The sequence below is a fragment of the Notothenia rossii genome (assembly GCF_949606895.1).
Source record: "Notothenia rossii genome assembly, chromosome: 1".
Lineage (NCBI taxonomy): Eukaryota > Metazoa > Chordata > Actinopteri > Perciformes > Nototheniidae > Notothenia > Notothenia rossii.
This window is the reverse complement of record NC_136912.1, coordinates 75,265,509-75,288,816: the sequence shown is the minus strand read 5'-3', so window position 1 is coordinate 75,288,816 and position 23,308 is coordinate 75,265,509. Positions and strand designations below refer to the sequence as shown.

At 38.3% G+C, this 23,308-nt stretch overlaps 2 protein-coding genes across 3 annotated transcripts; one reads left to right on the top strand and one right to left on the bottom strand.

Moving 5' to 3' along the window:
* Positions 1-64: 64 nt before the first annotated feature.
* mcoln3b (mucolipin TRP cation channel 3b) lies at positions 65-5,961 on the top strand. Its single transcript, XM_079657869.1, has 14 exons — positions 65-290; positions 1,007-1,230; positions 1,318-1,485; positions 1,851-2,004; positions 2,117-2,192; positions 2,311-2,407; positions 2,664-2,763; positions 2,950-3,062; positions 3,707-3,856; positions 3,939-4,040; positions 4,341-4,463; positions 4,870-5,076; positions 5,228-5,355; positions 5,499-5,961. The coding sequence occupies exons 2-14, from the start codon at positions 1,009-1,011 to the stop codon at positions 5,548-5,550; spliced, it is 1,692 nt and encodes a 563-aa protein (XP_079513995.1). The 5' UTR covers positions 65-290; positions 1,007-1,008; the 3' UTR covers positions 5,551-5,961.
* LOC307024056 (G-protein-signaling modulator 2-like) lies at positions 5,784-22,789 on the bottom strand. Of its 2 annotated transcripts, none has more exons than XM_079657850.1 (15): positions 22,650-22,789; positions 15,151-15,372; positions 14,654-14,789; positions 14,145-14,284; positions 12,878-13,001; positions 12,511-12,626; positions 11,922-12,077; positions 11,012-11,120; positions 10,580-10,745; positions 9,916-10,013; positions 9,383-9,568; positions 8,782-8,944; positions 7,928-8,113; positions 7,733-7,848; positions 5,784-6,950 (listed from the first exon to the last, which is right to left on the bottom strand). In XM_079657850.1, the coding sequence occupies exons 1-15, from the start codon at positions 22,655-22,657 to the stop codon at positions 6,783-6,785; spliced, it is 2,094 nt and encodes a 697-aa protein (XP_079513976.1). In that variant the 5' UTR covers positions 22,658-22,789; the 3' UTR covers positions 5,784-6,782. The 2 variants fall into 2 exon arrangements, with proteins under 2 accessions (XP_079513976.1, XP_079513977.1); XM_079657851.1 differs by having other exon boundaries at positions 22,539-22,711.
* Positions 22,790-23,308: the final 519 nt, after the last annotated feature.

Here is a 23,308-nt window from a genome sequence, read left to right as displayed (position 1 = left end):
AACTGGACACGACTGACAGGTCAAAGAGCCAATCAGGTTGCAGCAGTAAAATGATGTTGCATCGTCACAAGAAGTTACCTGAGCCATTTAAAACAGTCCGAGTGGATTTTGCTCCCAAGACTTACTTCGTAAATCTTGCCCATCCACCGTTATTACTTTAGTCATAACTCTCTGATTGAAGAAACACTTAAGAAAGTTATGAATTTTAATTAGACAAAGATATTTTGGACACATCGCATGTCGCAGACGACAGGTGAACGCAGCTAGATAATCTGCTGCGGGACCTAAAGGTAAGAAGCCTATTGGCCAATTTTCACACCTGTGCACTGACAGAATACTTATTACACGAAACGTAATGAATTTTTAATAGCTTGCCTCAATGGTGGAAGTCGAACAGGTATCAGAATGTGAGCTGTTGTTTCTTATTGAACAATGCTATACCAAATGTCATTTCCTTACTTTTCACAGAGAGTTGTTGGTTAATAATCCATTTAGAATGCGGAAGAAAACAACTGGAAATATACTAGCCAACAACGCAATATTGACGCGATGCCAATGTAAACGTGTTTATTGATTTTCTCCAAAGGAAACATAATAAGGAAGAATATCATATACAGTTCCCGGCAGTAGTTTCAGAGTTACAAGACAGTCAGACCTGTTATGCAACCTTTAAAGCATTACATGTTCAGTTTTTGTTGATAGTGTAAAGCTTTTCAACCGTTGTGTGTAAGGCAAGTGTATTGGATGTTATATTAGTAGGAATTGTTTCTATTCTATCCACTGTTGTGTCGTTTATGAATGTAAATCAACTGCAAAAATACAGTATACAGAAAACAGAATAAAACACTTTACAGCTCTACACAAAAACTAAACAATTATACACTCACTGTTGAATGTTTGCCACTGCTACACTTTGTTATTCCAAACATGAGTGTAAGAATAAGGTCATTAGTAACTTTGCTCTAATCTCACTCACATTACAATGACAACATTCAATTGGTTGTAGATATGGAGGACCGCAGTGACTTGTATGACGTGGACACGACCAATGCCCCCCCTCCCTGGGAAGACCCCCAACATCAGTGTCTGGAAGATCAGGACGATGTGGAGTGTCTCAGAAGGAAGATCAAATATTTCTTTATGAACCCCTGTGAGAAGTACCACGCTCGGGGCCGAAAACCATGGAAACTCATTCTGCAGATCATCAAAATTGCCATCATCACTATCCAGGTAATTTTTCTCACTCATTACTCGAACAGATGTTAACTGTGTTGTTTCACCAGCTTGATAACACATTTCCTTCTTTACCTGCATCAGTTAGTGTCCTTTGGGCTGAGCAACCAGATGGTTGTCACATTCAAGGAGGAAAATCTGATGACATTCAAGCACCTCTTCCTGAAAGATTATGCCGATGGAGGCATGGATTCATATGCTGTTTACAGACAGGCTGACGTTTATGACCACATTGATTACATAATCAAACAGGTAATTAAATGCTGTATTTTCTTTTTCTCCTTATTTATTTCAGAGAATACCAAGAAGGCATGATTTAATTTGTACAAGTCAGTTTATTTTTGATCATGCAACACATTTTCCTTTTGTGTTACTGTAAGTCATTGTTGGTATAACTCTGCTTGCTTATATGACCAAAGAGCTTACCAAGCTCCCATGACAAGTGTCATTTTTCATTGGTTTGGACTTTGTTCATATTATTTTGTTTTGTAGATTTTGACATGACAAATCTAACCATAAACCGCAGCAGCTTTTCCTTTCTTTTTCCATATCAAAACTGTCAAATAGTAAACAACCCTGACTTTATTATACCTGAGATTTCAACTGTTCATTTCCAGTATGGACATTTGCTCAACATCACAGTAGGCAATCACGCATATGAGAAAAAAGGTGATTTCTACACGCCCCTGTCAGTGTGTCAGGATTTCTACAGGAACGGTACCATCTACCCTGGAAATGACACCTTTGAAATTGATGCTCATGTGGAAACTGGTGAGTATGTATGATTATTTGAGTTATGCTTGGACCAGCAGAATACTTAAATATGTTTATGTGTTGCTCATTTGTCATTGTCATTTTTGTGTGTTGCTGCTTGTGTCTACAGAGTGCTTTGAAGTTTATCCGATGTATAATCCATCATTGCAGGAAACACTTCCACATTTTGAATTACATTTCAAAAGGTTTGCACGTAACATTTAATTAAAGTCTTTTCTCTTGAGGCAAAATCTTTTTCTAATCGTAGTTTTATAGTTGCTGTAAAGCGACCGTTAGTTTATATAACTGCTCTGTTTTTTTCAGGTTGCTCTCTGTTAAGGTCACATTTGTTCTCAAGGCCATAAATCTGCAGACGGTGAGACATCGAGAGCTTCCAGACTGCTACGACTTTACTGTTATTGTAAGTCACTTGACTTGTTTTCATGACTGAGTAAACACAAGTGGATCACATTGTCTTTAAAAACAGTTTATGAAACTACTCAAATAAAGCTGAGCAATCTTTAAGTAAGAAAGCTGTTTGCACACGGTGCCTGCTATGTACATAGTTCACTTTGTTGGCCTGGAAAGTGAATGATTAGCTACTGGCTTTGACTATAACGATGTACACCTTTTTAAATAATGTCTTTCCTCCCTTGAACATTATCTCTGGTTAACAGATCACTTTCAACAACCAAGTTCACAGCGGCAGGATAAAGGTTGACCTGGAAAACGATGTAGACATCAATGAATGCAGAGACTGGAAAGTGGCAGGGGCATGTAAGTTTGCTGAGCTGAGTTTAGTATTGTGCAAATTAATCATCTGAGTTGCTTTAAGCTCAGGTCCAGGATTTTGACGGATTCATTAAGGCTGCTCTTTAAGCTTGAGACTTTGATGTTAATAAAATCTGTTTAAAGATCGTCCTTTTCAGGTGAAAGTAATTTAAATGTTCCCTATTCCCTCAGCTGCCAGGAACATATACCTGACTGTGCTGTTTGACTGCCTCATTATTATAACGTGCATCACATCCCTCGCTCTCTGCACGCGCTCAGTCATCAACGGGATTCGGCTGCAGTTTGTAAGTAAATTAAACTCACAGTAAAGCATAGCATATTTTGCTTTGTTCAAACGTAAAAACAAAAATGATATACTGTCTATAGTGTGATATATCTGCTTATTATTTCTTTTTTGCATATGGCACACTAGGACACTTTATAACTACATTTCTGGTGCACACTTTCTTATGCCAATTTATGCACATAGGGCTTAATACACCATTCTTTTATTATTATTATTTCTTTTTAAAAGCATGCTATCCACTGCCTTTTTTCACAAACACAAGTTACTTTTTTAAAAACATACTATATTATGCTTTTATTTTTAAGGGCATACTCTACTCTAACTTTTGTTTACCTTTTATGGCATACTTTATACTGCTGATACTTAAGTGTATTTTATATGTAACTGTTTTTGTGGGTTAAGATTAAGCTAATATTGGAACACTTTATAAAAGTATTGTTCGCTCGTATTTCATATACTGCTAAACTTAGTGAAGACAGAAGTACCATATTATAGTAGAAGTATGAAGTGGCATGAAATGAAAATACTTAAGTAATAGAACCCCAAATCTGTACTTCAGTACCTAAATTAAGTAATAACTAGTAATAATGTCAAAAAAGAAATTAAAAGTATAACTTCATTTGTTCCTTCCGTTGTAACCAGGCGTACACACTCTACAGCCAGAACCGCTGTGGTCAAAAAGTCCCGTGGTCAGACAGGTTGGAGTTTGTAAATGGTTGGTATATCCTGATCATTGCTAGTGACACACTGACCATCGTTGGCTCCATTCTCAAGTTACAGATCCAGTCTAAGGTAATGGGGATCTTCTGTCACAGTAAATTGAAAAGTCTACGAACATTGAATCCTGACATTAAAAGCTGCAATTTTCCTTCAGGTACTCACAAATTATGATCTCTGCAGCATCTTCCTTGGGATAGGCACCATGTTTGTCTGGACCGGGGTCATCCGCTACATGGGCTACTTTAAGAAGTATAATGTAAGTATTTATGAAATACAGCACATGTTCATTAGGTATTGAGTGCCCCATATAGGGCAATAACTCAACATTGTTTTATGGTAGAGATGGCATAATAGGACAATACAACAGTAGCATTCAAAACAAATTGTAATGGGGGGATGCTGCAACAGTACACGTTGTTTTTCATATGGTTGAGGAGAAAACTACCAGTATCTCTAACAACACATCCTGTTGGACCAGAAAATCACATTTGTGTGTGTGAATTTCCATATACTGGTCTTCAGTGTAGCTTTTTCAATTGTCTGTGGATATTTTCAGATTCTCATCCTGACACTGAGGGCAGCTTTCCCAAATGTTATCCGTTTCATCTGCTGCGCTGGAATCATCTACCTGAGCTACTGTTTTTGTGGCTGGGTTGTTCTTGGCCCTTATCATGAGAAGGTAAGGAGTGTTTGCATGATTCAAAGACAAGTCTGTTGGAATTTTGCAAAAGCCAAACTAGGAAATATTTTCAATGAATTGGGTTCTGATTGCTGGTATTATTAATGAATGACTGTGTTGGGATGTATGATATAAAATATAATAAATCAATATATAATTATTACATGTTATAATAAGGAGTTAAATTCAAAACCTTCCCAACAGTTTATATTTGTATATGTTTAAATGTTCTCCACCAATAGCAGCTGCAACATAATGCATTCATTGTTATAATCCAATGATAAAACATTTTCTTTCTGCGTAACGAGTACTATTAGTATGTTTTGAATATATACTTTCACTTAAAATGTAATAAGCACTTTTACCACTGGTTAAATGTTAACGCCTCTTGGATGTTTTGTTTTAGTTCCGGACCTTAAACACGGTGTCGGAGTGTCTGTTCTCCCTGATCAACGGAGATGACATGTATCCCACCTTCAAGAACATGAAGCAGAAGAGCAGCCTGGTTTGGGTCTTCAGCAGAGTCTACCTCTATTCCTTTGTCTCGCTCTTCATCTACATGATCCTCAGCCTTTTCATCACAATCATCACTGACACCTATGACACCATCAAGGTAATGATTATTATCCTTTTGGATATTTGTAACACATTTTTAGTATGTCCCTCCACAGTTTGAAGGATTGTTTGCGTGCTGGTTACACAAAGAAGAGTATTGTTGTATCTGCAGTTGTTGCTTAGCTATCCCTTGTTTCCTTCTCATTTAGCAACAGCAGCTGAGTGGAATCCCAACCTCTGAGCTGCAAACATTCATGTCTGTGTGTCAAGATCTGCCAAACTCTGGGATGTACAGGCTGGAGGAGAACAGCTGCTTCCTAAACTGCTGCGTCACCAGGTAGGTCAAAACCATTCAGGGCGCCCCTTAGCAATAATTAAACTGTGGATCCAAGCTCAGTGTGCCCAAGCTGTTTAATACTTTTTCTAATTGCCGGTCATAACATCTCTAATAGGATCTAAGTTGATTTTTTTCCCTTTCAGTTGTAGGAAGCATCAGGAGACGCATCAGGAAAGGCTGACTTCAGAGGCATAGTAGGGATTAATGTGGAATTATTATTAAAAAGGTTATGCTTTGTACAGTATAACCTAACACTTGTGGCACTTTACATTGTTATGTTCAATGGTATAGTCTTAAATATGCCTTTTAAACTTTATTCTCCAGGTTTGCTCAGGTGATTTATTTAATGGTAAGGAACTTTGAAGGAAATGTTCAGTGCTAAAAAGACCCAACAGGAAGGTTAGAAAGAAAGGAATTTGAGACAATAATTATATTTGTTTTTTATGATGCAGAATACTTTGAAAATACACTTTGTATGTTGATATGTAGATTTGAAAAGAGAGGATTGTAAAACCTTAAAAAATGGTATTGTTTTTTCCTAACATGTCTTGTAATGATCCCGATGTTGTACACTGAATTAAGGTTAAATAAATAAGCTGCTATGTACATTTGTTTTAGAGATTTTATTTCTCCATGCTTTCAATACAAAAGCTAATATAACTTCTATTTTTCCCTCGCACTACTAAAATGTTATTACAATTAAAAATCCCATTTCAGTTTATGGCAATAATAACTCCACCCTCTCGGCCTCTAATATACAACTGACAGACTGACTGACAAGCTATATTGAGACGCAGATACTATAAATGGTTCCACGAGTCATAGAGAAATAGATGTGGGCATTTATTTCCCCAGAGAAGGTCTGTCATTTGATCCTGGGTGATTGTTGCAGAGGTCTGAGATCAATTCAAACCGAGATGTGCCACTTGTAGATAATAGAGTTGCAGATGGACAGAACAGGCCATGTAATGTTCCAATTTCCCCGCGACAGATTCATATAACATCTTGTGTCCATCATCGTAAAGTAGAAATCTCTTCAGTATGGCTTATATCCTTGGGTAAAGTACTTTTAGTCCAAAAAACAGGAACCACCATGACCCTCAGTTGTGGCTTGATGCAAGCCTCCAGAGTAGCCAGACGTCTTGTGAAAACAGGCAGAAGGGGAGACCACAGAAAAAGGGTGCAGATTACCCAAAGACGATTTCATTTATCTAAAAACAAGTCCATGAGGCTTGAAAACCTTATCTTGTGTCATTTTGAGATCTTCCTTATAGCGTCCCTTTTACTCTTGGCAGTCTCAACTGTGTCAGGACAATCCAGGAAGGCAGGAAACAAGAGTATTTGGGGTTAAAAAAAATACTGTTGACAAAAACAATGGAAGCTTGGCTACTTCATCTTGTATTTGAGGTGAAAAATGTCTCTCAGAGTCAGTCTGGTTTGGATTGGGTGACCCCAGGGGGGGGCAGGACCCGCTGCTCTTCCATCCTGTTGGATTGGGACCGCAGAATGAGAGTGAAAAAATCTTCATCTGGAACAGTTGGTCCTTTGGTTTTGGGAAGGGGAGCAGAACACCGCTGGTCGTTCAGTCGTGAGCCCTTAACAGTCATGAGAGACAGTGCAGCTAAATTAGCTAATGCTTATCAATGGCAATTTAGTTTAGCATGATTAACCACAGAGGTATCAAAGCCAATTAACAACAGCTGGTTAGCTTAATTTAGTCTCTTGGATATACACACTGTGTAATCACAATGTACAAATACATAGAGTATTTGAGATACCTAGAAGGTAAAAACGTGTAGTTATTTGGTGGAAAAGTGCAGCAAGAAAGGTACTTGCAGTTCTTCTTAAATGTAAACTTTCTTTAAATCAAACCCTACACGATCCTTGTCAACACCTTCCCACTCTGTAACTAAAAAATAACTATTATAAGTGTATTGAACACTGTTAATGACTTCCAAAAGGGATGTATAGTACTGTATGCCAACATTTATTTTGTATAGGTCTGCATTTTTACAATCATTTCTAAGAAGATTCCTGGAAAGAACAATGTAATCTGGAACCAATTGTATGCATAATATACTAGTTCAAGTGGTGCACTTCAAATACAAAATTAAATATTGCTAATGAACTCTAGTGACTTGTTAAAGTCTGTTTACACACATCTTTCAAAAAAACATACAATTGAACATAGACCAAAGTTTATACAACAGACTTGATAATAATAAACCTTGGTTACTAAAGAAATATACATTTATAATTCAGAAATGACATATTATTTTATGTCAATATTTTTGGAATCTATATCTGTGATGTGGAAAACAAAGACTATTTGCTATTGCTGGGGCAGCAAGCAATACACAGGATTTATTTTTCTTACCTGGCACTTAACCAGCATGTCGAAGAAGACATCCTCCTCCTCGGGCTGCTCAGAGCTGGCCTCGATGCGACTGTACAGAGATGGTGTGTGAGGGGCATCTGTACTGGAGATGGGGGCTGGGGGAGAAACTAGTATTAGTCACGATGTGAGAAGGCTTACTGAGGGAGAAGATCCAAATGGTCTGTGATTGGTCACCTTGTAGAGGGACTGGATCTGTGCTTAAGGTGGAGGGTGTAAGAGGCGGGTTGGAGGTGCTGAGCCGTAAGCCAGGAAAATGGCTCATGCTCACTCTTTGGTCGTCCAGGCGACGGGCCTGGGAGCTGGCCAGCAGCTCCAGGAAATGACCAGGATCCTGCGAGGGTGTCTCGCCCTGCAAAATAGCTAAAGACGGAGAGAGTCAATTAGTGTCATTTGTAACAAGGTTAGTGTATTACACTTTGCTGGTAACAGGGACTAACAGGGTGTCAATTACTCCTACATAGCATTTCATTCAGATTTGAAGTTTTAAAATAAAAGAGATCGAGACAGTAGTTCTATGAAGTTCAAAGCAACACTCCACACAAAATCTTTTGAGAGGCTCTCCACAGACTTATATAATAGAAATAGATTTTTCATCAGCCATGGAGTATAAAGGCTGTGATAATCTTGAAGTCATGACGATTACAGACCTTTAGGATGGCAAAGAGTACAAAAAAGAAAAGGACCATCCAAGCTGCTTTGATCAGTTAAAGATGAAACCATGTTGGTTACATTAAACTTTCAAGACTAAAAGCAAAAGTGTTTGTTACCCAAATGTAGGTGGCGTATCACTTTAGGTCCTCTATGACACAAACCAAACTAAGGATTACACAGCATGTCATATGTAAGGGACACATTTCACGCCATGCATTCACACCATATAGAAGCAAAACTGATACATGATTGAATAGGATGAGTATTTGACTTGTCAAGAATAAAAGACACACAAAATGACCTTTATCAACTATAACATTTTGTATTCCATGAGTATGAAAAATGGTCCTATATATACACACAAGGGGCTGACTCACATTTCCTCTCAGCTACAGGTGGGGTGGAGGAGGGAGAGGGAGGAGCAGGAAGAGCGCTCTGGTCATCTAGTAGCGAGCACCTTTGGTCGTCCATTCTGCTGCCTTGGAAACGAGACAGGAGATCGAAAAAGCCATCCTCTCCAATAGTGTCCCGCGATCCCGGCTACAGTGTAAAAAAAAAAAAGGAAAGTTAATAAAAAGGGGGCTTCCGATAATTGAGGTAATCGGGATAGCTGACAGTCTTTAATGAAAACAACATAATACAGGAAAAGACAGCAAGAGCACCCTGCATCACTCTAAACAAAATGATGCTTATGTAACAGCAGCGTTTACAGGTTTCAGAGGTTAAACAAAACAGAAAAAGAGTTTTGAGAAAGGTATATAACTGCTCTACAGAAACAGTTGCAGTCCTGTGTGTGGACACAGAGGCCATACTGTTTTTTGACACAACTATTTGTAACAAAAAACCTTTGGATGTGAAGCTGTTTCAAAGGACACATGCTTTTAACTTTTCCTTGAGGGAGACCCATCATTGCTTGGCTTGTAAACTGATATAATTCATTTAAGAGTGAGAAGGGCCATCTGATGCATTTAGAAATACCTGAGGAGACACCGATGAGTCCAGCTCAGGGGCCGAGGGCTCCGTGTGGTTCTCATGCTGGTCTTTGGGAGAGGATTTGTTGTTCTTCTGCTTCTTGCTTTTTAGCCGGTTGAAGAGGAAGAGCTTAGTATACGCCTTGATTGAGTTGTTTTTGGAAGACCCAGGGAATACATCCTCTTCCCTATCCTTTACATTCAAAGAACAGACTGGTTAAAGAGAGCATTGCTGACAGATTCATGTTACACTGCAGGCAAGGGGAACAGGAAAATATTAATTAATCATTATTTTGTTACATGACAGAAACACACATTTCTGTTTACTTTGGCATACCTGAGTGGTAGCAAGAGGCTGATCTAATTAATCTTGCATTATCAAAATAACACTGTTGCTATTCACTAAGCAAGGGGTAATTGCAGTTGGGCAATGTTACGAGCCAGGCTTCAGAAAAAGACTAAATGTTTCCATTCATTTGAATTAAGAAAATGAACTACATTTCTTAACATCATTAGCATTTGTTGCCTTTTCATACATACCGGATGTTCAAAAGAATCCCCAGTGTGATTTTTCTCAGGAGTTGGACTCAGTCTCAGGTTCTCTGTGCTCTCTCCAATCCTTGACAGAGAATTTAGCCCTGAACAAAAAATAAGAAATTCAACAATAACTCCATGTTTTAATATTTATACAGCACTTTTGCAACTACAGGAAAGCAGTGATTTTAAAAAGGGGCCCTGTAGAGATTTCTTGAAAACCAACAAAAGTCATGTTTACATTCAGTGTTTCCTTCCTTATAAACAATTAGTAAAGCCACATTTTTAAGTGTTTCAGATCCGTCATATATTATATTTACGTTTATGTATTTTTCAAAATGTTATTGTGTCCTGCCTTGTTGGTACAAGTCTGTGTTTTATTTGGGCTTCCTGCATGCTTTTACGAGTGCATCCTTGGCCCTGATTAATGAAAAAAACCCACACAGGGTGCCTTTAAGGAAACATTACAATAGGAGGCAGCCTTTTCTGAAGATCCGAAAATATGGGGGTTCATATCAGAAATGTAACATCTCTAAATGCGTGAATAAGATCATTTAATTGTTTTCTAGCACTCATGTTACTAATATGTAATGACACAGATTCACAAGTATGCTACATGCTATACATTTGATTTGTCAAAATGTCCTGAAAGCAACAAGCTCTGATTTACTTTGTAGGGTGTGGAGGCTCAGAGGGCCTTCTGGCAGGGCAGAGCTGTTAGTGTTGGTGTTACGGAAGATATAGGAGTGGTTGTTGGAGTTGGACTTCAGGCTGACGACCAGCCGTAGGTCCGACAGGTTCATCCTGGCTGTCGTCTCAGCACTTTTGTCTCCAGTCTGCAAAATAAGATTAATGTAATAAAAAGCTTAATGAGAGCATGTCAATCCAGAAAAAACACACTATTGCTGAGTGGGATGAGTTTTAACACTGGCTTCTCAGTTTGCACGTCTGTAAAAAATCTTAATGAATGAATACATATAAATGCTGGATACAAAGAAGGCATTATTCCCTGCTCCTCTCCATACAACCAGTAGAGGGGGCTGTGGCCTGATGGCTTCTGCTGATTGCACTTAGAGGGGGAAGGTAAAAAGTAAACAGTCACCTCTTGGGCAATTTCCAGATGTTTCTCAGCAAAATACATGGCTTGCTGGTGGTTCCCCAGGGCGGTGTGGGCATTTCCTAGACTCCAGTACGCTCGCCCTTCACCGACTCTGCAGCGAAACAGAGAAACAGGACGAGCAACTTCAGCTGACATTACGCAAGACGGGGAAGGGCATTCATCACTATCGAGCAGTGCAATCACAAAGCGGATCATAACATGAGCATTTCACAACAACCGCTTGTATTCAAGAACCATATTTGTCCTTTTTTGTGTTTATGTTCCACAGTACAAAGAAACATTTATGATTTAAAAATACATTTTGAAATTGATTAGACATTTTCAAAACCAGGTTTATATCGCAAGAAATAATTTTTTGCCAGACAAAAAAAATAGCGAGGTACTTCTACATTATAAAAAAAGGCATTTCTTGTTCGAGTTGAGCAGAGGAAAAGGCTATTGGTTTTATATGTAAAGGGAAATAAAAAAACAAAACAGTTTTCAGGCTGACACATCTTGTGATTGGCCTTTTAATGTTCTAGTTGTTCAAAGAGGAGCTACTTTTGAATGTAATCTATAGAAGAATATCATGTTTATATACTGATTGTATATGTTTAATACAATGTGAACCATTGGCCTGCCTAATAAAGACCTGTTGCAGTGTACTGGAATAATGTGTTTATGATATAAATCCCATTGCAGGACCCCAAATGCTGTTTCCGTGTGACTTTGTCTGCTTTCCAGTGTTTTTGCAGTTTACTTTAGCTTCATGGCTGTTGGCAGTAACACCGACACATGTTGGTAGGTAATTAGTTCAGGGGCCACCCACATTGAAACTATACATGCTCATTATACCTCGATCTAAGACAGTTTGGCAAAAAGTTGACAACAAATGGCTGTTTTTGGCCACTACCTGTCATTGAGGTCCTGAGCAATGACCAGATGTTTGAGGTGGTAATCAATGGCTCTCTCATAGTCCTGCAGTAGTGTGTAGGTGTTTCCCAAACTGTAACAGGCCTGGGCCTCCACTGCTTTGTCCTTCAGGAGCCTGGCCAGCTGCAGAGTCCTCCTGGGGGTGAAAACAGAGGAGGAGGGAGACGGTCAAAGAATGTGTTGGGTGGGAGCGGGAGAATGATAGTTATCTGCTGCTTTCTTTTCTTTCATTGCTGCAATTTTCCAAGAGCTACTGTCCCTGTCTGATTCTGATTCTCTTATGTAAATGCTGGTGTAAGAGATTACAACTTGTATCAACTTCTGCTGTTGAACAACTACATGTTAACATATCTGTGGTTTTTATAAATGACTGCACTTTGTTTTTTCTTCATATAACCAAAACTGTAACACTGGTTCTGAGAAAAATAAATATAAACCCCTTTCTTCCGCAGCTTAAACTTTTATGTACACATAAGAAATAGCATTCCAGGATCAGGTGAATTACACATATCCTTAAAATTCTTGTTTCATGTCCAACGATGACATCATGAGGTCATTTGTTTACTCACTTGTAATGGCCTGCGGCTACTTCAAACTGGCTGAGGAAAATGTGAGCATTGCCAAGGTTACAGTGGGCCCTCCTCTCAGCGGACTTATCCCCAAACTCTTTAGCGATGAGCAGCCTCTGCCAAACAGGACAAACCATAGTGTGCACATTACTGAGGTCATGATTTACACAAAACATTTTCAGGAAATCGGGAAGAACAAAGCCTTTGAAATACTGAAGACGGAAAAAAGAAAATGTATATTAAAAAAACTGAAATAGACCTAACTTGAACACTTTTAAACAACTGGTTTAAACTAAACACAGGGAAGAGAGATAATTTGAAGCAGGCGAAGCATAGCAGACATTGAAAGTGTAAATGTTCCACCAACCTTTTCATGTGCAGCCGCTGCCGTTTCAAAGTCACCCAGCAGATAGTAAGTGTTACCTAGGTTACCATGGGTGCGACCCTGAGCGGCCCGATCACCCATCTCCTTCACCAGACTTAGGTTTGCTCTTCATGGAAAACAAAGCAAGGGTAGGCAAATACACATTATAAGACACATAATGTATAAGCAATGCAGCTAATCGCTACATTTTCATGAAAAAGCTTTTTATAATATACACTTTGACAATATAATCTTATCCCATTAAGGTGAGTTCAGGAGCTAGTACGTAGTTTAAGTATCAGCACTTCTGTGCATGAAACAAGGGGTAAACATGTCATTACATTTGCCAAGTTAATTGACCTGGACTATTTTGTCAAAATCATATTTCCAAGATCCAGACTGTAATTTCTCACTCAACAATATAAATACTTTATATTAATACCATGGCTTCATGTCACTCAGCAGCATTTAGTCCTATAAAGATCTACAGTATAGCTACAGGCTGATTACAGGAATAACTTAAATCAACAACTTGACAACTTGTAAGCACAAGCAAAAAGTAAAACTATTTTTGTCCTACATGGTATAACATCCAACCAGCTTATAATGCGTTACATATTTGATATCTGACGAATGTGGCTGGCAATCATATCAAAAGTAGCAACGTAGGAGTTCAGCATGGTACTTGGGGATATTTTGATACACGGTATAGCAGTGGGCTGATGATAAATTATAAATATGCTACTGTGGATTCTGTCCAACAAACTTAGAAAATAACTTATATTTTCCAAGCTGAGATCTTATGATTGATTCAATATCAATGTTAGTCTGGAAAAAGAAAAGTAGATTAGTCTTCACTTGGAACTGCGTATTACTTTGTTTAGTGAGATAAAAACAGATATTGATTTTGTAAATATGTAGGATGCACAAACACTAAGTTGAATGTTCAAAAAACGTCAATGATCAGGTGAAACTGTATGTCGTGTACAGTTCAAATCGATTTTTTTCTCCATATAGGTAATTTAAAGAACATACAAATACTAGTAATGCAACTTTTTCAACAGCCCTGTTTTTTGCATAGGCACTGTGCCAGTTGTTTGGCATGTCATAAAAAAGACAACAAACTAAAATAGTTGTTTTTTAGGGGAATACACCTGCGACTCAGCAGATGTATTGTCAATTTAACAATAATGTCACTTGTACCATTCCTCAGGCCTTTCAAAATAAATGCAAAACAACACATATGTATTGATTAGTGGTAAGGACTCACTCGTAGTACTGTGCAGCTTTCCTCAGGGCTACCCTGGCCTCCTCTGGGAACTCTCCTGGCTCCGCTCCAGTCCAGCAGATGCTCTTGCCCTTGGCGTGGTAGACGTTCCCGAAATTATACAGCGCACGAGCCTGCCCAACCTACAGCACGCACAGCACATTTTCAGAGACCGAAACCATAGTGACCAGTGCTGTAATTATATACTTAAAATACACTGACTCTAGACCTGCTTGTATGCATGTGTCCTGGCAAACTATTCTAACTGTTGGTACGACGATGATTTGCAGTTATTGTGCATACCAAAACCGTTCTGTGGCTTATGTGGTATGACAGAAAACAAATTGGAGATCCCTTGATACTATTCAAAGTAAATGGGCCATTTAGTCATTGACTGACCTTTTAAATACAGACAGTGAATAGGCATCAATTGCCAGTTTGCTAAGAGGGACTGAAGGGATGTTTCACATTTACCTAAATAACTCTTGTTGAGGTTCCTAAACATAACCCACCTTGTCATAAATGGCGCCGGTGATATCCAAATGTCTTTGGCAACAAACCACGGCTTCATCATATCGCCCTAAAAGCTTTAACGTGTTCCCAAGGTTACCACTGGCTTTCGCCTCACCGAGTTCATCTCCAATTGTTCTGGGATTTCAATGGGAAAAAAGGAAATAATTAGACTGGAATATTAGTGCATTACTGACGTGTATGAGTATGAAAACACAAGAGGCAACAAAAGTAATAAACAGCTGCAAGCAGCAATATAGCAGAGTCTAAAATGTAATCATGGCGAAGGAAGTGGTGATTCAAAAGGTTTTAGCTTTTTTTCAGGAAATATTGTGAGTCTAATGTAGATTTAACCATGTCTAACACGCCTTACGCATAATCTCTAGCACGACCTTAGCAACTGGACAAGCCTTTCTCAAGCTTGTCCAATCCATATGATCATAGTTCTAAAGGAGGATATGGTCTTAAACAAACTTGCTAAGGTTGTGAAAGTGTTTACCGAGTAAGTGTGAGGTCATGCCGATGGTACTCCAGGGCTTTGTTGTACTCTTGGAGGTGAAAGTAGGCATTTCCCAGCTGGCTGTAGATGGCACTAAGTATTTGAAGGTCCTCGGTCCCAACCTGGATGGCAGACTCAAAGAAGGACACGCCGGCGCGATAGTCCCCAGCCTTACACAGCCGCTCACCTTCCAGAGCCAGGTCCAGACAAGATGACTCCATTCTGTAAGGAAGTGAGATGGACATGAAAAACTGAAGGAGAGCTCCAAAGTCAGGATATTTGTGAAATACTTTGCTTTATCAGGAGGATTCTAAAAGTTACCTCTCAAAGGATTTTGTAAACAAAGGCTTTAAAGACAGGCTTAGCGCAATCAAATAATGTTATGTGATCAACACATTCAAACAGCCTTGGGCGGTACAGTAAATCAGTAAACTAAATGAGGCAAAACAAAGGACATTGACATTTTTTTATTTTCCCTGAGACCAAAGTGATGTCCTTAGATAACTTTGTCCATCCAAAAATCCAGTTATTTAAATGAATAAAGGAAAAAGAAAGACAGTTAATCCTTACATCTGAGAGGCTTAATGTTTGGGATCTTTGCCTATTAAATAACGATTATCCATTTTTTAAACTTCTAATGTTCTGTTGCTCAACTTATCAATGAATTGTCTTCAAATTGCCACCAATGTAAATAACCATACACTAGATCCCAGAAATGTCTCGTCTTAAAATGATAACATGCAGACAGTGGTATACATGTAATTCAGGAAGCACAGTGAATGTACCAGCGTGTATACTCTGGAAGCGTTTACGAACGACGCACCAAATTCTAGGCAGAGTATTCCAGGGCATGTGAAGCCACAGACACAAACTATAAATCCAAAATAGAACAGAAAGCACTTCCTGTCTCTTGTGAGCCTGAAAACCCCAAAATACCCTGGAATGAAAATGTGTGCCTTACATTTAACCATGAACACAAAGTCAAGTCATACGTGTCTGTGGTAAGGACGGACATTTAAAAGCCTCCACACCCTTCCTAAGGAATAGGATCATCCACTTTCGTCAACATCAAACTGCCAGCAGGAAAAAAAGAAAAAAAACAACGAATCCATGAGATCATACTCTTGTAAAACAAATCCAGTCATGCGTGAGTGCGCAGGACATCCAGAATCTACTTTTACTTTTATTACATTTGTCTGATGCTGTTTGACGATACAATTTTCGAAGCATAACGTATCCCACTAGTACACTTTGACAAAACTAACCTTTGCTTTATTCAGATGTTCACAACTTCCTCTTCTTTTCTTCTAAGCATTTGCTAACCTGGCTTTTGAGTTATAACTGGATTTCCGTGCAGAACACATGAAAACGCAATACATGCTTATGTGTTGAAACAATACCTCTACAGGTTTATTACTTTTAGGCTTGTCTTCTGATATTTTCTAATGTCAAAACAAGTAAGGGTAAGACATTTAGCTCTCCAGAGGTTGCATGAACACTTCGCCCCCATGATGCCATTTAAACCACCCCGAGAGACCCAGTATTAGTGCTTATAGAGAACTTACTCTACCCAAACAAAGTTCAACAAAATGCAAAATCCAACTGTGATTTATTGCCTGCAAGACTTGTATTTATTATCCTGTCTCAATGTTTGAATGATTGAATAATAACTAGAAAAATAACTACAAATCAATGTTGTTGTGCTTTGACCTATGGGTTTTCTTAGCTTAAAGCTCCATCATCTCCATTCACCAGCGTTATGACTTAAACACACCTTGGTGGCATAGATGGAAGCGTTTAATCTCTTCTTGACAGCAGGGACCTTCTCTCAAAAGTATGAGTTGGTGCAGAGACTTCATAAACTTATATTAAAAAATGATTTATAGCTCTACAGTACACAATAAAAAAAGTGCTGTTAGCTCTTAGACCTTTAAGATGGGCAAGTTTTACATTCCAACATAATGTGAAATCTAGCACATTTTTTGCCATAAGTATTATTTCATTCTAAAAATGTATACTACTTGGTTTCCTCACATTAAGCACAACAAAGCAAAGTGACATGTGACCAATGCCCAGGCCCACCTACCTGTTGCATTTCCCCGTTTTGATGCACTGAAGACATTTTGACGCAGCGGACATTTCAAGTTTCCTGATCACTCTCTGGAGCAAACACAGCTCTTTCAATGCGACACCCGTTACATTCTCTTCCTTTTCATGGACACACATAACCCACACAATGTCCCACGTTCAGAGAAAGACAAGAAAATCCATCCCTCTTGAATCAGCTGCTGTCCCTCGTAGCGCTCTGCTGACCGGTTGTAACGGCTAAACAAAGGACTTAATCCGCTCAGCGTTCACATTGACCTTAAAGATTAGGTGCCTGAGTGACAAACCTTTTGTTTAATCAAGTGCAGAATAACAAAAGGTCGTCACCGAGCAGAAGTGACCAGAGAAAGAATGGTTAGCTAATTTATCCATGTTGTTTTTCACTACGATGAGCCATCGGTAACCTGCAACCCTAAGCCACCTTATGGTAAGTGTCACTTCCAATTAGGCCAGGCGTCATCATTGGTCATTATTTTAAGTGGCTTCAGGGAACACTAAGACTATTTGCTCAACACTCCAAGAAATAGTCATCCTCCCCCAGGCAGCCTCGATGTGAAGGAATTATTCTATTGAACCCATACAAATGTTGCATGCATGATAATATACTCATTCTGGGATTTCCATAATTCTCAATGATTCCTTTGGGTAAATTCCAGCTGATATTTCCTAAGCTTCCAGCAACTCATTTCTTTTCAATCCGGACAAATCTTAATAACTAATTATCCACTGATGTGTCCTCTAGGTAGAAAAGAAAATAAGGCATTAGACATTAAATCCGGCACCTCAGTTGACCAAAAGCCATGCAACCATTGTGTATTAAAGGCAAATGTTGAATAACCCAAACTCTGTGCTTGTGTAATTGTTTTATTATAAATCAGTAAGGATGCTTCCCAAATAGTACCTGAGCACAGAGTTGACTTGCTCTAGTGCAGTTCTTCTTGGACACCAACGTTTTAGAAACACGCCCAAAATATAACAGTTATTTCTTACTGCCAAACATATATTGACGTTAGTGCCTGAGGCGTGACCTGCAAGTATCTAGTTATCTGATAGCATCCAGAGACAGGTAACGGACTAGCCTGCAGGTTATTGAAACAGAGTGGAATTTGTTTAGAGAAAAATGTGCCGACAGTACACAGACTTGACAAAGCGCGTGTGTAGTGCCAAACATTACAATGGGGTGATGCAATAGATGTCAACTTTACCGTAAAATGACAACATAGCCTGCACTCAGAAGCATATTCTCACAATTATTTCAATCTTCTCATGAAATATTTACATTGTGGTCAGAGAGGACCTCCTGTGGTCTGCTCAGCATCCTTCCTCAGTTATCCAGCGAGGTGTCATATTACTAGAACTGTTGTGACTATCCTAACATCTTGACACAGAAACATATTGATTAAATCAAGTAAAGGTTGTTGAAAACAATGGCAAGAAAGAAAAAATAGAAATAACAAAGTCTTAAAAATAGTGATTTACTGTATATAGCATATCATTTTTTATCCATTAGGCTGCAACTAGCAATTTATTTGTATATAATGGAACATTTAGGTAGCTCAAACAACTGCATTTTGGTGATTAAACATCATGAAACAAATATATATATCTATAGGTAATTCAATGTTAGGATTTTATAATACTATATGAAGCACAACAATCTAAAAACGTCCAATACTACTCAGAAACTTAACAACAAAAGCAAATATGTTTGCAGTCATCTCAGATTCAGAAAGTATAGTAAGATATACAACGGTTAATGTGACACTAAATGCACAGCCTACCTCTGGCGGACATGCAGTAAATGCTCCGTGTCCTGTACACAGTGCGGAGAAACGCTGCCATACAAGACAGTCATCCTGGAAGTCCCAACAAGAGCCAGAGCTTGAACCACATCATAGACGTTTGTCAACTGCCAAGCTGAAGGGGTATTTGAGAGGAATTTGGAGACTAACTGAGAAGGAGTTGTCCTTAGAAGAGGCTGAATACTGCCATGCATGGTTGCTTTTGAACTACGCAGGAACTCAACCGTCATACTATCTCTGTCCCACCTCTTATCTTGAAACTGGAGATGGGGAGCGAGAGTAAACACACACTGACACACGTGGCCATGTGTTACATCTTATTTCATTCATTCAACAAACACAATCAATCAAGTGTTTTTGAGCGGACGCAGATGGGAAAACATTTAGAGTTTGAATATAATATTAGATGCTTTCTAGAGCAGAAACAATAAGTCAGCAAAGCGATAAGGCGATCAACGGAACATTTATTGCTATTTTCTGAGCAAAATGTATCTTAGATGACCAGTTTCAGTTCCTGGAATGTACTTTGTGTGTTATCTTAGGAAACCAATGAGAGTGAAGTGAGGACTTTTCTTATAACCTTGCTGTTAAACTGGTTCAACCTCATAGATCAAGATTTCATTGACTTTGAAAAAATCTTTTAAAACGATTTAAAGATAAAGCAAGAAAATCATTGATAGAATATTCAATGATAGAGCGATCATTAGCTGCATCCCAAGTCAGTTCCCAGTTGAATTCAAGGCAAACATCTCCTCATGTTCCTTCCAGATGTAATATGTTACTTACCAATAAATAAGTCAAATGCAGAAAACGTGTTTTTGCCACTTTATCAGAGCAAGCTATTTGTAGAGTAATGATTTCACATAAACATTTAAAACAAGTTCATCATCTACTATTTTGAGCTACACTGCGGTATTGAGCTTGTTTTCACGGTGCAGACTGAGTGCAAAGTTAACCAAGGGCTTTAAACCACTGTAGGAAGGATTCATCTTATTAATGCCAAACTCCCGGGAGCATGTCCAAACAGAAACTTGAGATTCAACTGATCAGACCGCTTTTTTTTTTTTTTTTTTTTATTCTTTATTTATTTGGGAATCAGTTATCTTATTTTTTTTATCTACTCTTCACATCTCTTATTTTGTAATAATGTGCTCACTCACTGTGCTTTGTTTGGTTCTTTCTGCACGCACCATTGCATCAAGCTGTGCTGAACATCCGCCCATCCCTTTGTCAATGGTCAATGCATTTGTCACGTCCCGCATCGACTACTGTAACGCCATCCTCTCAGGCATACCCACCAATACCCCCCCCCCTCTATCTATGTTCTGTTGCCTATTAGCATTTTCTTTTATTTAACAAATTGTACGGTGTCCTTGGGTGTCATGAAAGGCGCCTAAAAATCAAATGTATTATTATTATTATGTTTGCCTCCCTATTGGCTTCACTGAGCTTACCCTACCCTAAGACCTCTTCCACTGACTAAAGCGATTTCACACACTAAATCACATGACTTTTTATTGATTACACCATCTTGTAAACTTTAGACAGCGTAGTGTGCATCAAAAGCCCAAGGGTGCAGGCGACTGTGATACAGCAACCAAAATGTCTGGAACAGTCACACCTGTTCAAAGTGACTCTCTCTTCACCGTTTGACCTGTCTGCACGTTTGACATTCTTTTTTCACAGTGTTTCAGACATGGTCTGTGGCTATCAAAGTAAAGAAAAAAAGGACTGAACGGAAACATTCCACTGAAAAGAATATATTGACAGACATACAGTATGGAATGTTAACAAAAGTCGGATAACCTCTGCATTTACAACAATTTGAATTGTTCATTTTCAGCGCTTTTAACGATGGTTTATTGGTATCAAGAAACATTAAAGGATAAAAGAACAGCAGCTGAGAAGAATATATGTACAGACCAAAAGTAGCAAATACTTGCCCTTTACATTTGTATTTGTTCTAATTCAATCTAAAATCATTTAAATTGAGTGTCAATATCATCCGCTTACTTTATCTATTGCAAATCTCTGAATTTAATGATGTGTAAACATTTTGCAAATGTAATGGGAGCAATTAGTTACCATTAAAGATGCCTAAAAAACAGCCCTGCATGAATGAGAGGTGTACAACCAAAACACAGAGGTTTGTAAAGTATGTCTGAGAGCCATAACGTTCTAAATCCTGAAGGAAGTTCTGTTTTTTCCCCACAACCAAATTCTTTCTTTTGTACTTGAGTGGAAAACTACAGATTAAGCGTATTGTAAGTTTCAAAAAGCTATTTCAAAAGTCCTTGCTCTAAGAAACAGAGGTTTAGTCACATATACTAAAAATAAACCCATAAGCATTTCAACACGAATACGCCCAACAAATCCCTTTCCAATTAAGGGATGCTCTCTAAAGAGAAAACCATATTTTCTTTTGAAGAACTCTTTATTTGAAGAAACCATCATTAGAGACCTAACCCTAACCCTGCGTGGGAAAAGAGGTCAAGCTCAGTTAAATGGAAATCTGAGCTGCAACACCATCAGTGATGTTTCTCTGTAATCATAGGCTTTCTAGTGAAATTAGCATTTCTAATACGCAGTGGTGGAAAGTAACAAAGTACATTTACTCCAGTACTGTACTTAAGTAAAAAATGGCTGCACTTTCCATTATGCTTCTTTCTACTTCTACTGTTGGCAAATATTGTATATTATATATAAATACTCCACTACATTTATTTTACAGATTAAGTTACTACTTACTTAGCAGATTTAGATTATAAATACAAAATATAAATCTACTAAAATATTATAAGATATATTTTTGGAATTGATGAACAGGTTCATGCATCTATAATTATAAAAGATTATTAAAAATATATGATGCTTAAATGGGCCTTTCTGCTAAAGACTACTTTTACTTCTGGTATTTGAATGCCAAATAGTTTTGTACTTTTACTAAAGTACAATTTGGAATGCAGGACTTTTAATTGACTACTAGTTTTACACTGTAGTATTGGTACTTTTACGTAAATAATATACTTCTTCCACCTCTGGAAATACGCATTATAAGTCAAATGTTTGTAAAAAGAGACTTAATCATTTAAAATGTCTACCATTTTTTGAGTCCTCAAAGTGTGAGAAACTGTTGTTGTGTGGTTATTTAAGGTAATGTGGGAACCTGCAAGTTATTATTTTTAATTAAGCCTCAGGATGACACATTCTTCACGGTGAAGGCGACTGTTTGGAAAATTACACGCTAGATATGAGTCAGTTTATTATGAGCATGCCATCACATGCTTGCTGTCTGACAGGGGTATCTCAGTCCGTTAACTGTATTATAAAGTTAAAAAACAAGTTTTAACCAGGGAAATGTCAATAACACAGTAACACAAGAGCAAGTTTTAACGCGTTTTGCTTTCTGATAATAACAGCGAAGTGAGCACGACAACACGATTGACGACAACAAACTTTTCAGGTAATAATGTCACCTACCTCAAACTGAAGAACGCCAATATACCAAAAACATAAATTGTGGAAATATCTTCACCAACTTGAGATCCTTTTCACTAATCTGTTCGCCCAGTTGTTTACTAAACTACTCACTGGTCCATCTGGGAGGAACTCTGTCCAGGAAAGCAGAAGTTGTGAAGCCACTCCTCGCGCTGAAAATCTGTCTCCAATCAGGATTCCATGCATGCTGCCTTCAAGTACCGTCGGAAATGCAAAGATCTGCTGCTTAGGCGTTAACCATCGTCCAGTCAGATCTGTAAAACGTAAACTTCAAGCATAAGCTCTTTGCTTAAAGTGTTGCGTTTGAAGGGCATAGGAAATATTAATATATTTACTGCTGGAATTATACAGCCACATGCAGGAATAGGACTGAATGAATTTAGCAGCAATTTTTAACGTGACATGTTGAAGATCTCTCCCGCCCCCTGTCGCAGCAAGTGTCTCTGTGCTGCCTATTGTGTAACTAGATTTTTCAAATTAGAGCTACAGCTTCTGTTTAAACAGATGGCCCTGCCTTTTTAAATACATTTAAAAAATATGTTATTCCTTTGGAAAAGGGAAATTCAAAGTCCTACAACAAAATATGTGCTTTCAGTTCAACAGGAACGGTCAGTGGGTCACTCACTACTTGACTTCGCTGCTTTTAAAGCATTTTGGATATTTTGTGCAGAAATCTAAGACAAACCCAACATTTAGAGAGAAACAATGTCATTAATGTTGGTCATGTATCAATACAAAAGTTACCGCTCAAT